This window comes from Eubalaena glacialis, chromosome 4, assembly GCF_028564815.1.
Source record: "Eubalaena glacialis isolate mEubGla1 chromosome 4, mEubGla1.1.hap2.+ XY, whole genome shotgun sequence".
Taxonomy (NCBI): Eukaryota; Metazoa; Chordata; class Mammalia; order Artiodactyla; family Balaenidae; genus Eubalaena; species Eubalaena glacialis.
In genome coordinates this window covers 92,106,208-92,118,229 of record NC_083719.1, presented here as the reverse complement: position 1 = coordinate 92,118,229, position 12,022 = coordinate 92,106,208, and the positions used below count along the sequence as shown (strand labels likewise).

General features: G+C 44.8%; 1 protein-coding gene across 2 annotated transcripts in view; it reads right to left on the bottom strand.

Annotated features, from left to right (window-relative positions):
• Positions 1-3,561: 3,561 nt before the first annotated feature.
• The window catches only part of MCC (MCC regulator of WNT signaling pathway), a 418,786-nt gene continuing 410,325 nt past the window's right edge, over positions 3,562-12,022 (bottom strand). For both annotated transcript variants that reach the window (XM_061189513.1, XM_061189514.1), the window contains 2 exons: positions 5,693-5,815; positions 3,562-4,195 (listed from right to left, as the gene is read on the bottom strand). In XM_061189513.1, coding sequence (XP_061045496.1) covers positions 4,015-4,195; positions 5,693-5,815 — 304 coding nt within the window. In that variant the 3' untranslated portion in view covers positions 3,562-4,014. The remainder of the gene's footprint in view (positions 4,196-5,692; positions 5,816-12,022) is intronic.

The following is a 12,022-nucleotide window of genomic DNA, read 5'->3' as shown; positions in this document are numbered from 1 at the left end:
TAAGAATTGTGTGCGGCAAAGGCATAATTTGTGTTTTGTAACAAGTGATGCCTCTACAAAGTAGTGCCCAGCAAGCCTCGGTGAAAGGTGGTAACAGTATCATTTCCTGTCAAATAGGCCATTCCATTGGAGAAATAAAAAAATAATTGCTACATGATTTTTTCAGAATTTTTGACAGTGTTGTTTTACCAAGCTGTCACGTGGTGCAGAAAAACAAAAATGTTACTTATGCTTCCTCCCCACCCACAAAATCCTTGGCAACCCTACGGGATGCACCCTAATTAAATTCAATTCAGAAACTTCAATCATCAGAATTCTCTCCCCCTTTGGGCTCTAAAAACTGTCTAATTAAAAGCTGTTTGCTGCATCTAGAAATAGGTGCAGCTGTAAACTTAGAGAACATGATCTTTTCACTTTAGAGAGAGTTTAGTTTCATGGATGAGCCATAGTCCCAGCTGTGCATTTGCAAATAGTTTATGGAAAAAGCTTAGGGCTTTCAGAAGTCATTAATAATAAAAGTTTGGGTGTCTTCTGTAGTCTTTCTCATTACTTCACTTAAAACACAAGCATGATACCCCAAACTCTTGAGAGTTTTTAAGATATTTGATAAGAATTAAAAAATAATTGCAGGATAATTTCTGTGGGCCATAGGAGACAATTCATGCCATCTACATAGGCAATCCAGCCTAGATCGGGTAACTATGAGGCATTTTTTCCACTTGAAATAATGTAATCTATATGCAGCTGGGAACTAGGAGACTTTACCGTGATTTCAGGTTTTTCTTAGAATAGTAAAATCTTTACTATCCTCGTCCTAGAAAGAAAGCCTCATCGGCTCTAACTTGGACTGCCTCCCTGGAGAAGGGGAACGTCCCTGTAAAGTCTTGCTGTAGGCTCAGAGGAAGACTTAGTAAGGTATGCATTATCTCACAGGAGAATTAAGCAATTATGTTTAACTGCCACTTAATTTTTTATTATTCTACCATTCCAGTTTCAGGCAGCATGGATATTAACTTCAGAAACCTGACATGCCAGCAGATGAGAGTGAATATGCAACAGTTAATTATCTGCACTGGCAATGATAAAACATCTAGTGTACCTCTGAGGTAGGGAGGACATGACAAATCCCAACTGTCTGATCACATAAGATACATAATCATCAGTAGCTTTTGGTGTAAATCTCAAAAGGGAATCTTACCGCCTACAATTCCATGGCAGTTTTGGTAGCTGGTGCACATGGGGTTCGGCAGAACATCAGATCCGGTTGGTAGGTGCACGTGTTGATGGCACTCCAGCAACAGACAGAAGTCTCTTTTACTTGAGATTTTTGCCTCAATGCAGTAGTGGGAAATTATACTCCAAGGGAACTTTGAAATGGGTCCTTTCTTCTCATGCCTATTTCTCTAAGAGCCAGAGACAACTCTGAACAGCGAAGGTGACTGCCTAAAAGGGTTAACCACTGAGGATTAAAACAAACATATGAAACATCTGAACATTTTTAACCTTGTACAAGTTATAATCAGGATCACTGTTTACCTCTGATGGAGATGTTAATATAAACCAGCTCCTATTTAGAAAGAAAAATACAGGTTATAAAAAAAGAAAATGATCCAGGCACCTGTAATCATTTATTTAATCAATGCGGTTTTAGTAAGCCCTGCAATTAACATAATAACCAAGTGCCCGTAGGTTCACCTTCAACAAGGACTGTGTCTTAGGGGAGTATGTGAAAAATATAAGGAAAGGTAATCAACTATTTAATAGCTTTTATTCTACACATTTATAAAAGTAACAGTTTTGCCAGGGAAATAGTTTTCACCCAACCACCATATATCTGAAAGTATTATGCTGAAGTATAAACTCAAAATGAGGCCAAGCAGGATCAGTAATACTGGGGCTCATAATGTAGGAGCTGAGACTTCCCAGGTCTGGAGGAGTTCCATGGCCCTAGAAGAGCAGGTTCTGTTTTCACTTGGAGCAACAAGAATGGTAGACAGAGGTCCTGCATCAGCTACACTTTTTAGTGTTGGTGAAAATGAAAACCGTCCATCTGTTTTGATGCCTGTTCAATCACACAAGAGAAAGCCATGAATGGTTCCCCGCTTTGCACAGTTGCTTAGGGAGGACGTTTTCCCTGGGCATGTTGGAAAAACGGGGAAAACCATGATTTCATCTGTTACACCTTTTTTTGCACACACTTTTCAGCCAAAACATTTTCCTTGTAACAAAATGAAACTATCCGAAGAGTAAAAATTGACTTAATGTCACAAGAACCAAGTTTACCTGATTCTACAGAAACAAATTTACCTGAATTTTATAGAAACACAAGCCAGTGGGTACTTTCACAGCATCCAAAAGCTGGGCCTTTCACACTGATACCAGTTGATTTTTTTTTTTTTTTTGAATATGGGGCAGCCTCACTGCTGGCCTGAGAAAGAAGGGTAGTTGCTTTGGGATAGAACTGCTCTGCCTTCCAAGGTGGTGGCTAGAGTGTCCTGCCCCATTGTGCAGAAGGCTGAGGAACTTGTGTCATGCCCTCGGAAAGCAGCTCATGGACACGGGGAAGTGAATGCAGTGACCTGGTCATAAGCAAAACATAGTGAACTGTGGCACTGGGCATATTTCTCATAGGTGACTTCAGGTGGGTCTTCAGGTGCTACAGAATAAATGGTAAGTGGTCCTTTAAAATGTATCAATCAGTGAATGGCAGCAACAGAAGAACTGAAAAAAGTGAAAGGTGCTACAGGGAAGGTTATAGTAGAAAAGGGATGAAGAATTGATTTTAAAATGGAACACCTTCCTGAAAGAATTCAGGTACTTTGTTCCTGCCCAGTCCCGTCACCATTTTGCTTGAAATTTCCCCTGTTGAAACACCATATGCTACCCATCACCGTGTCTCGGGGGGATAAAAGGAGGCCTCAACAACCCTTCCCCCACCCCCTGCGCCCTTTGTAACAGGAGTGTAGCCTGCAAAACATTATCTACTCAGCATCCTGCCTCTTGCCCTTAGATAAATAGAGGCAGGTCCAGAGCTAACTATATGTTCATGTGGATGAGCTTTGATTCGTGTAGAACAACAATTATGTAGTGCCCTGGGGTAGTGGAAAGTACTAATGCATCTCTGCTCCTGACAAAAGTTTAGTTCCGTTACACGTATCAACGGGATTCTCTCAGCTCCAAGCCTTGGCTGTTAATAAGGCTCCACCAGGACGGGGAAATCTCAGTCTAAAGAGAGCTCCCTGCCCAGCCCTGCTTTCACAGTGAGAGGTGAAGGAAGTTCTCATTCTCCCATACAGAGTTGTTCAGACCCAACTGCTCTACCTGTAGCTTCAACATATCTGGGACTGTAAGGAACACCTGTGTGCCATCCGCCTGTGCTTGACATCCCAGAACACCTCTAAGTGACAGCCTGTGTCTTAAATGTTGACACCTGGGACTTGAAAACCAAAGCCTGGTTGCAATAAACAAAGCAGCAGTTCTTCTAGATGTTGAGCACTGTCTCCGCACCACCCCCCCCCACCCCCGCTCTGCCCCCCCCCTGCCCACCAGCAGTTTTCCCCTGAAGGAGAAGGAAGGAGGAGAAATTAGGGATGTCAGAGATAAGGTTGCTGTCTACCAAAAAGAGAAAAAAAGAATGGAAAATCTTGAACAGATGATGCCTGGATTATACCACCAATGCACAAGTTCCAGAACAGAAAGGTGGGAGAGTGATAGAGCCAGTGCTGAAAGCAGAAGCAAGACCTGCGGAGCCGGCACACACGGCAGGGGTTCCCACGCCGTCCACAGCCCAGGAGGGAGGCGCAGGATCCTCTGGATACAGTCTACACCGCGTCCCAGGGCCACTCGCCCCAGGGCTGAGTCCAGGGCACTCCATTGTCCAAGTGCTGACCTACCTGCCAACCTTCCCTTCTCTCCTTCTCCCAACAGGTTACTCTGTCCTCTGGGGCCCCTCTCTCCTCAGTGACCTGCTAGACTTCAGCCTCCACGGACAGAACTGTGGAGCCTGAGTGCCGATTAAAGTGAAGTTTCATTGGTGTGAGGCCTTGAGTTCTCCTCCTCCAGCAGAGCTATTCTTTGCTTGAGCATCCTCACTTGGGTCTCATGTCTCTCCACCATGGCCATCATCTGAGACTCCAGCTTCTTCAGTTTGTTTTGATGCTTCTTCTTTGCTTTCTCATAGGCAGCCACCAGGTTGCTATGTGGGAACAGAAGGAAATGAGAACGAAGATTTATCCTAAGTAGCACTGAGATGCACACTGTCCTGCCCACTGGGTAACCTGGTCCAGCAAGTACCACTCCAAACAGAGGACACTCAGCCTCTTCAGTAAGAATTTGAAATCAAGTGGTTAGTATTTCAACACTCACGGCCACTCGTGTATTGACTTAACCACCATTCATTCAGCCTGACTGCTAGAGGCTTGTCACTAACATATTGGGAGGGATTTAAACCAACAGTCCAAACTGGCCATATCCAAAACAGATAAGCAGAAAAGGTAGCTGAATTCCAGAAATCTGTCATGGAAATACAAATAGTGGATCTCCTTGCTGTTCCATGGCTGCTTGCAACATGGTCAAGTGGCAGTTGCAGGAGAGAGTTCCTCACACACTGCAGTCTAAGTCACCTCACCTAGGACGAGGACAGAGAGGCACCAACGGTTTCCCTTTATGCTTTGGGCTGTGGGATTCAGAACACACAGGCCGTAAGCTAATGCTGCCAGCCAAACACAGTACACAGGCCTCTGGGGGAATAGGGCAGGGGCTGAGCCCAGAGCTAGGTAAGTCCCCATACTCTCTCTTGTCCAAAACAGCACCCCAGAGCCCTTCCATATACTGTTAGGTTCTCAAAGTGCAGTCTGAGAACCGACCCCCAGTATTCCCAAAGCCCTCTCAAGGGAAATCTGTGAGGTCCTTTATTTTCTAACTACAGTTGTACACGAAGCTGGGTTTCCTCAGTATGTTTCAAAACAACATATTGCTTGTAGAAGCGGATATGAGAATCTAGCTGTCTTAAATTAAACCAAACATTAAAGATATTTGTAAAATTGTAAAAACAGAGCAAATCTTCTAATTATTTTTTGGAAAATAGTAATTTTTAAAATAAATGCCATTTGTATTATATGTAGTGAGTTGTGGGTTTTTTTGTAAATGAATAAAAACTTAAAATTTGTTTTAGTTTCTCAAATGAAATTTATCAAGACATAATTTATAAGAACAAAACTCTTTGAGGTCCTTACTTTCTTGCAGGGGTCACGAGCCCAGAAAGTCTGAGGCTGCTGTCTTAGAGCAATGCTCCCTAACGTGTTCCACCCGATTTTTGAATGCTGCTCAAATAGAAAGTTGTGTAGCCAATTTTGCTTGGAAAACATGGGCTTAAACATAGGCTGATTTTTTTTTTTTTTTTTTTTAAACTGAATGGCTTCTCAGAACCTTTCCTATATGAAGTGTTAGGAGGGGACCAGGGGACCACAGTCTGCTGCATCTCCCAGACACATCTGACCCAAGGACTTGTCCTTACGGAGCATTTCTTAGGTTTCTGTGGAACACTGGGAAGTGATACCCTAGGGAAGGTCAGGCTCTAAGGGAGACGGTTGAGGATTCACTGTTCTCTACAGTTGATTTCCAGCAATTATGGAAACGTTCTCCCTGGTGTATGAGTCCAAGTACTACTGTGGATTACAAAGGGAGAATTTACCTGTTGGCTCGCTTCAGGTCATTAACGAACTCCGCTGATTGCTGGTGTCGGATTTCACTGCTCTTGGTGAGTCTTTCCAAGGCACTCACCAACTCTTGAACTCTGGCCTTTAACTTCTTTTCTCTGTATCAAGGAGAGATGCAGCATGCTGTGAGTAACTTGAGAGAATGGAGATGGCTGCTGCCCTGGCAGAGGAGGAAGGCTTAGCCTGCCAAGTCCAAAGGCAGGAGTACAGACCAAAGGGGAGATACTAGAGAGCACAAGAGCGCCCCGCTGCAGAGCCCGAACACGGCACCACTGCAGTCTCGAAGGCCCGCTGGAGTCTGCTTTTAATGATAAGGGCCCTTTAGAGATCTAAGTGTGTGTTACAAAGGAACAGGACAGGAAGTTGTTTCTCGTCTTCCAGATGGGGAAACTAAGCTCACGGAGAAGTTCCTTTCTGCTGTGGGCAGACCAGATGCTCAGCAAGCAGAGTGCCATCTGACCACAAACCCCTGTCCTGGTCTCCGTGCTCTTTTGCAAGTGTGCTAAGCATCTCCTGAACCACGCGGGGATTCAAGAGTATAAACCTGGTCTGGGTGCCTACCTGGGATGAGTCCCTTCTCAATGAAATCAACACAATCCTACCAGGCAAAATAAAAAAAGGTGTGGTCGTGGTAGAGGGAGAATTGGTATTCTCATTTTGAAGGTCCTTGATCACATTTCAAGTACGGGAAGTTATATTCGTGCTCATTCGACTCCCCCAGTCCCTGGCTTCAAGTGCCATTGGGTCTTTACTACTGCAGGGACCCAAGCCAAGTGACTTAGGAGGTTTTTGGTGTCCAGTCAGCTTACTGCCTTCCTCTAATTCCCACGAGAGCACAGACCTGGGCAGGGAGGCGTTACCGACCGCCCTCCTCCCTCCTGAGGTCCCCAGCACAGGCACGGTGCCACTCTGTGTTCTGTCGCACGTGGCACGCTCGGCACAGTCGGCCGTAATCTACTCAGCGGACTCCCCCACCGGCATGCAGGCTCTAGGGCGGCAAGGACCTTATTTGGTTTCTTCCCCGATGTATCCCCAGTGCCGAGCCCTATGCTAGGGGATAGTTTCACAGTGACAACAGTTGTTAAAACAGGTCACTGAAGGTATGGGATACCTTGGAGCATACCGAGTAACCAGGATTTATGGAAGAAATTCCTCTAAAAACAACTCATGAGAGGAATGTAAATTAGCATGATGGTTCTGGAAGGCATTTGACAGCATCTAGCAAAATAAAAAATGAACCCATCCCTTGACTAAGAAACTTTATAGGAATTTTTCTTACAGAAACAGTATGGGTGTAGGTTCCTACACATGAGATTACAGTTGGATTCACTTCAGCACTGGTTATAAGCTAAGAATGGGAAACAACCAGGGGGCTGGTTAAGTCACTCAAGGTCTCCTAGTGGTTCTCTTGAAATGCTCTACCCTGTTAATAAAACATGCAGACTGACATGCAGTGGAATGGAAGAGAAGCTGATACACTGTCAAGTGAAAAGGGTGAGTTCTACTGGATGTCATGTTTGCAAAAACAACCAGAAATGTGTGAATAGCTGATATACTGTAGTGACTGACGAGAAGGCTAAACACTCAACAGTGCTGAACTCCCAGAAGGGGGGATGACGGGACGCTTTCATTTTCTACCTGACTCATTTCGAGTTGCTTGAAGTGTTTATAATTTTGGATGCTTTTGTAAAGCGTGTGCAGAGTCTCAGCTGTGCTTCCTGTAGGGTGGGCGTGGGGGGTGACCCTGAAGGGGAGGACTCTCAGGTGCTCAGTGGTTCAGCCCTGGTTCTCCCCTCCTGGCTTTTCAGGCATCTAATCTTTAACATTTCTGCCTCCAGCTACGGTAAGTGCAGTTCCAGCTTTCCAAATTCATTAATGAAGAAAGGAATTGCAACACAAAAATCCAGGCCTGCTTCTGTGAGTGAGGATAAGTGTGCATAGCACCCAGTGACTTCCTCCCACCAGCCCTAAGGGAGCAGGAGCCCCCGCAGAGCCTTCCAGCTAGTGCGCCTCCTGTTTGCTGAGGTTTCTCCTGGGCCCTAGCGGCCACCAGGAAATCTCAGATCTGGCTGCATTTCCCACTGGAATCCGAGAGTGGCACCATTTCCTACCAGAAGTGAGAATGGCGTCTCGGGAGGGCGGCTCCTTCCCCAACCCATCCCCTCAGCCTTGCAGGCAGCCCTCTGTCAGCTGAGGGAAAGTTAGGAGAGCATGAAAGATTTCTCCCCTCTTCCCTCTGGCTGCAAAGAATAGGGAAGGGTTATTTGTTTTACATTTTGTTAGTTTCAATTCTTTTATCTTTATTCTGAAGTCGATTAATAGTGCAAAAGGAAAGAAGAAAATTACGAAGAGAATTTAAAATCTAACCGTGAATTCAAATTCACAACATAAAACTGCCTGGAGCAATATGGCTTCTTCCCCACCCGCTAATTACATCCGCATCCCTGCCCTAACCCCAAAGGGCGAGTGTGGAAATCCCAGCTCCTGCAAAACGCAAAACGAAGGGCCCAGGCCCCTGGGGACTGGAGGGAACCTTCCAGACCTGGCAGGCTCCAATGGCGGATGGAACCCAGGAAGGCAAGAGAGGCCCTCACAGACCCTGCCCAACCCTGGCTGGGGGTGAAGGGAGATGGGGACAGGGCTGGGAGTGGGAAGCCATCTCTGGGAGCTGAGAACTGTCCCCAGAACTCCTTAGGCCTCCGGAAGGGAGATGGGAGTGAATTGCTGTCCAAACACCAGGGTAGGAAACCATGATGCTGATTTATTTAAAGCTATAAAGACAGGCTAAACATCAAACTTAAACCTAAAATGTGAGTTACTTTATACCTGTTTTTGTTTGAGCGAGGCAGACGCCTGCAGTAAGAGTCACACCTCTGGTGTCGCTTGTCTGGACAAACAGTAAACCCCTGTGCGGTAGCAACTCTAGGGCCGCTTCCCACACGCAGCCTAGAGGCGTCAGGAGGCCATTTGGGCACTTGAAACTCGGCCAGTCTGAACTGAGATGTGCTGTAAGTGTACAATACACACTGGAATTTGAAGACTTAATATGAAAAAAAGAAGGTAAAATAACTGAAAAAACATTGATTCTATGTTGAAATGATAATATTTTAGATACACTGGGCTAAATATGTTAATTTCCCTGTTACAGTTTTTAACGTAGCTACTAGAAAACGTAGTTACACACATCATGGCTTCCCTTTGTGGCTCATGTGATGTTACTAGCGGACAGTGCTGCTCTAGAGCATGTGTTTATAGTAACAGTACCAGGGGTATCCCTGGATTCTGATTCAGTAGGTTTGGGGTGAGACCCAGAAAGTGTAGTTTCAAGAAGTACTCCAGGGCTTCCCTGGTGGCACAGTGGTTAAGAATCCACCTGCCAATGCAGGGGACACGGGTTTGAGCCCTGGTCTGGGAAGATCCCACATGCCGCGGAGCAACTAAGCCCGTGAGCCACAACTACTGAGCCCGTGTGCTGCAACTACTGAAGCCCACGCGCCTAGAGCCCGTGCTCTGCAACAAGAGAAGCCACCGCAATGAGAAGCCCGCACACCGCAACGAAGACCCAACACAGCCATAAATAAATAAATAAATAAATATATTAAAAAAAGAAGTGCTCCAGGTGACCAAAACAGCATGGTATTGGCATAAAGAGAGACACATGATCAATACAACAGACTAGAGAACCCAATTAATTTATGATAAAGGAGGCAAGAGTGTCTGTGTGTGTGTGTGTGTGTGTGTGTGTGTGTGTATGTGTGTATGTATAATGGGGAAAGAACAGTCTCTTCAATATATGGTCTTGGGAGAACTGGACAGCTACATGCAAGGGAATGAAACTGGATCACTGTCTTACACCATACATAAAAATTAACTCAAAATGGATTAAAGACCTGGTAAGGCCTGAAGCCATCAAACTCCTTCCTAGAGAAAACGCAGGCAGTAAGCTCCCTGACATCAATCTTGGTGATGATTTTTTGAACCTGACCAAAAGCAAAGGCAACAAAAGCAAAAATAAATAAATGGGACTACATTGAACTAAAATTCTGCACATCAAAGGAAACCACAAAAAGAAAGGGCAACCTACTGAATGGGAGAAAATGTTTACAAATCATGTATCTAATAAGGGGTTAGTACCCAAAATATAGAAAGAATCCATACAACCCAATAGGAAAAAAACAACCTGATTAAAAAATGAGCAGAAGCCAGGGTTTGAATGAAAGAGAAAATTAAAAAAAAAAAGAAGAAGAAAAATGAGCAGAAGAGAGCAGAAGATCTAAATAGACATTTTTCCAAAGAAGACGAACAGATGGCTAACAGGCATATGAAAAGATGCTCGACATCACCAATCATCAGGGGAATGCAAATCAAAACCACAATGAGATATTGCCTCATATCTGTCAGAATGGTTATTATAAAAAAGACAAGAAATAACAAATGTTGGTGAGGATGCAGAGAAAAGGGAACCCTGTGTACTGTTGGTGGGAATGTAAACTGGTGTAGCCACTATGCAAAACAGAATGGAAGTTCCTCAAAAAATTAAAAATAAAACTAACATATGATCCAGCAATTCCACTTCTGGGTATTTGTCCAAAGAAAATGAAATCACCACCCTGAAAAGATATCTGCACCCCCATGTTCACTGCAGCACTATCTACAATAGCCAAGATATGAAAACAACCTAAGTGCCCATCGGTGGATAAATGGATAAAGATGTGGGATACATACACAATGGAATATTATTCGGCCATAAAAAAGAGTGAAATTTTGCCGTTTGCAACAACATGGATGGACCTTGAGGGCATTATGCTAAGTGAAATAAGACAAAGACAAATACTGTATGATCTCACTTGTATGTGGAATCTAAAACAACAAAAAGCAAGCTCATAGATACACAGAACAGACTGATGGCTGCCAGAGGCGGGGCTGGGGGCGGGCGAAATGGGTAAAGGGGGTTAAAAGGTACAACCTTCCAGTTATAACATAAATAAGTCCCGAGGATGTAATGTACAGCATGGTGACTATACTTAATATTACTGTACTGCGTATTTGAAAGGTGCTAGGAGAGGAGATCTTACAGTTATTACAAGTAAGAAATTTTTTTGGTAACTATGGTGACAAATGTTAACTAGACTTATGGTGATCATTTTGCAATATATACAAATATTGAATCATCACGTTGTACACCAGAAACTAATATAATGTTATATGTCTATTATACCTCAATAAAAAAGAATGCCTCAGGTGATTCTTATTATTGTGCAAATTTGGGAAACTCTGGTAAGGCAGCAGTGCTATTTACCTGGGTCTACAAATGAGCTTCATGTGGTCTTGAACTCTCTGAATTTTTATGCAAAATTACACGCACGGTTCTACTTTTCTGAAGACCACAGCTTTCCTCTGATTTTCAAAGGATGATCTGAAAAACACTGAGAACCATAAACCTGCTAATCCAAGTCACTTTGGAACCTCAACCATTCATGTCCTGTTCCTTCTAGTTTCTGATTCAAATTTGCTTGGCTTTCAGTTCAGAAAGAATTTCTATGGTTTGTCTAGGTAATAAGGCTAAAAGGAACACCTTCATAGGCTCCACGCAGATGAGAAAGTACAAATTAAACACTACATGTTCCACTTGCCCCTCCATGGTAATGTGTTCACACAGTGTTTTCCGGAACGACCAGAACTGTGTAATCCCTTCCTTGTGTCTTCACACTCAGTAATACAGACCTTCAGGAATATGCACCTACAGCAGCAAGAAGACAATCCTGGCTCCTACTCTCACCACGAAGACCCACAGCCCCCAGCACACACGTGGGTTTCACTTACAGGTTCCGCCCCATCCCTGGGGTCATCTTTGGTCACAAAAGGTCCTCCGAATCTTACTTTAGCCACGCAGCCGGAAGTGCTTTTTATTTTTAACTGAAGCATAATTGTCAGCAGTGGCATACACACAGGGGAAGTGAGAGGCAGACTCACAGTGGGAGTTTGCAGGTGACGAGAAAACCCAGGCGGGCAGCCTGGGCAGGGGACGGCCTCGAAGGCCTCTGCAGTGAGGCTGTCAGTGTGCCAGGGGGTCTGGAAGCAGGGTTCTCGGGGCCATCAGGGAGGAGGCTGCATTCGCCCGCAAAGAAAAGGGCCAGCCGCAGTGCTTTAATCACCAAGTCCAAACGAGCTGGGGAGGCAGGGCAAGAGCCCGGGCGTGATGAGGTGGGGAGCGGCTGCACCAGCCAGGAAACCTTCCAGAGGAGCTGTAATCAGACCAAACCGCAGGGAGTCGCAGCCACAGGGCCTGGCATTCTTTGTAATTG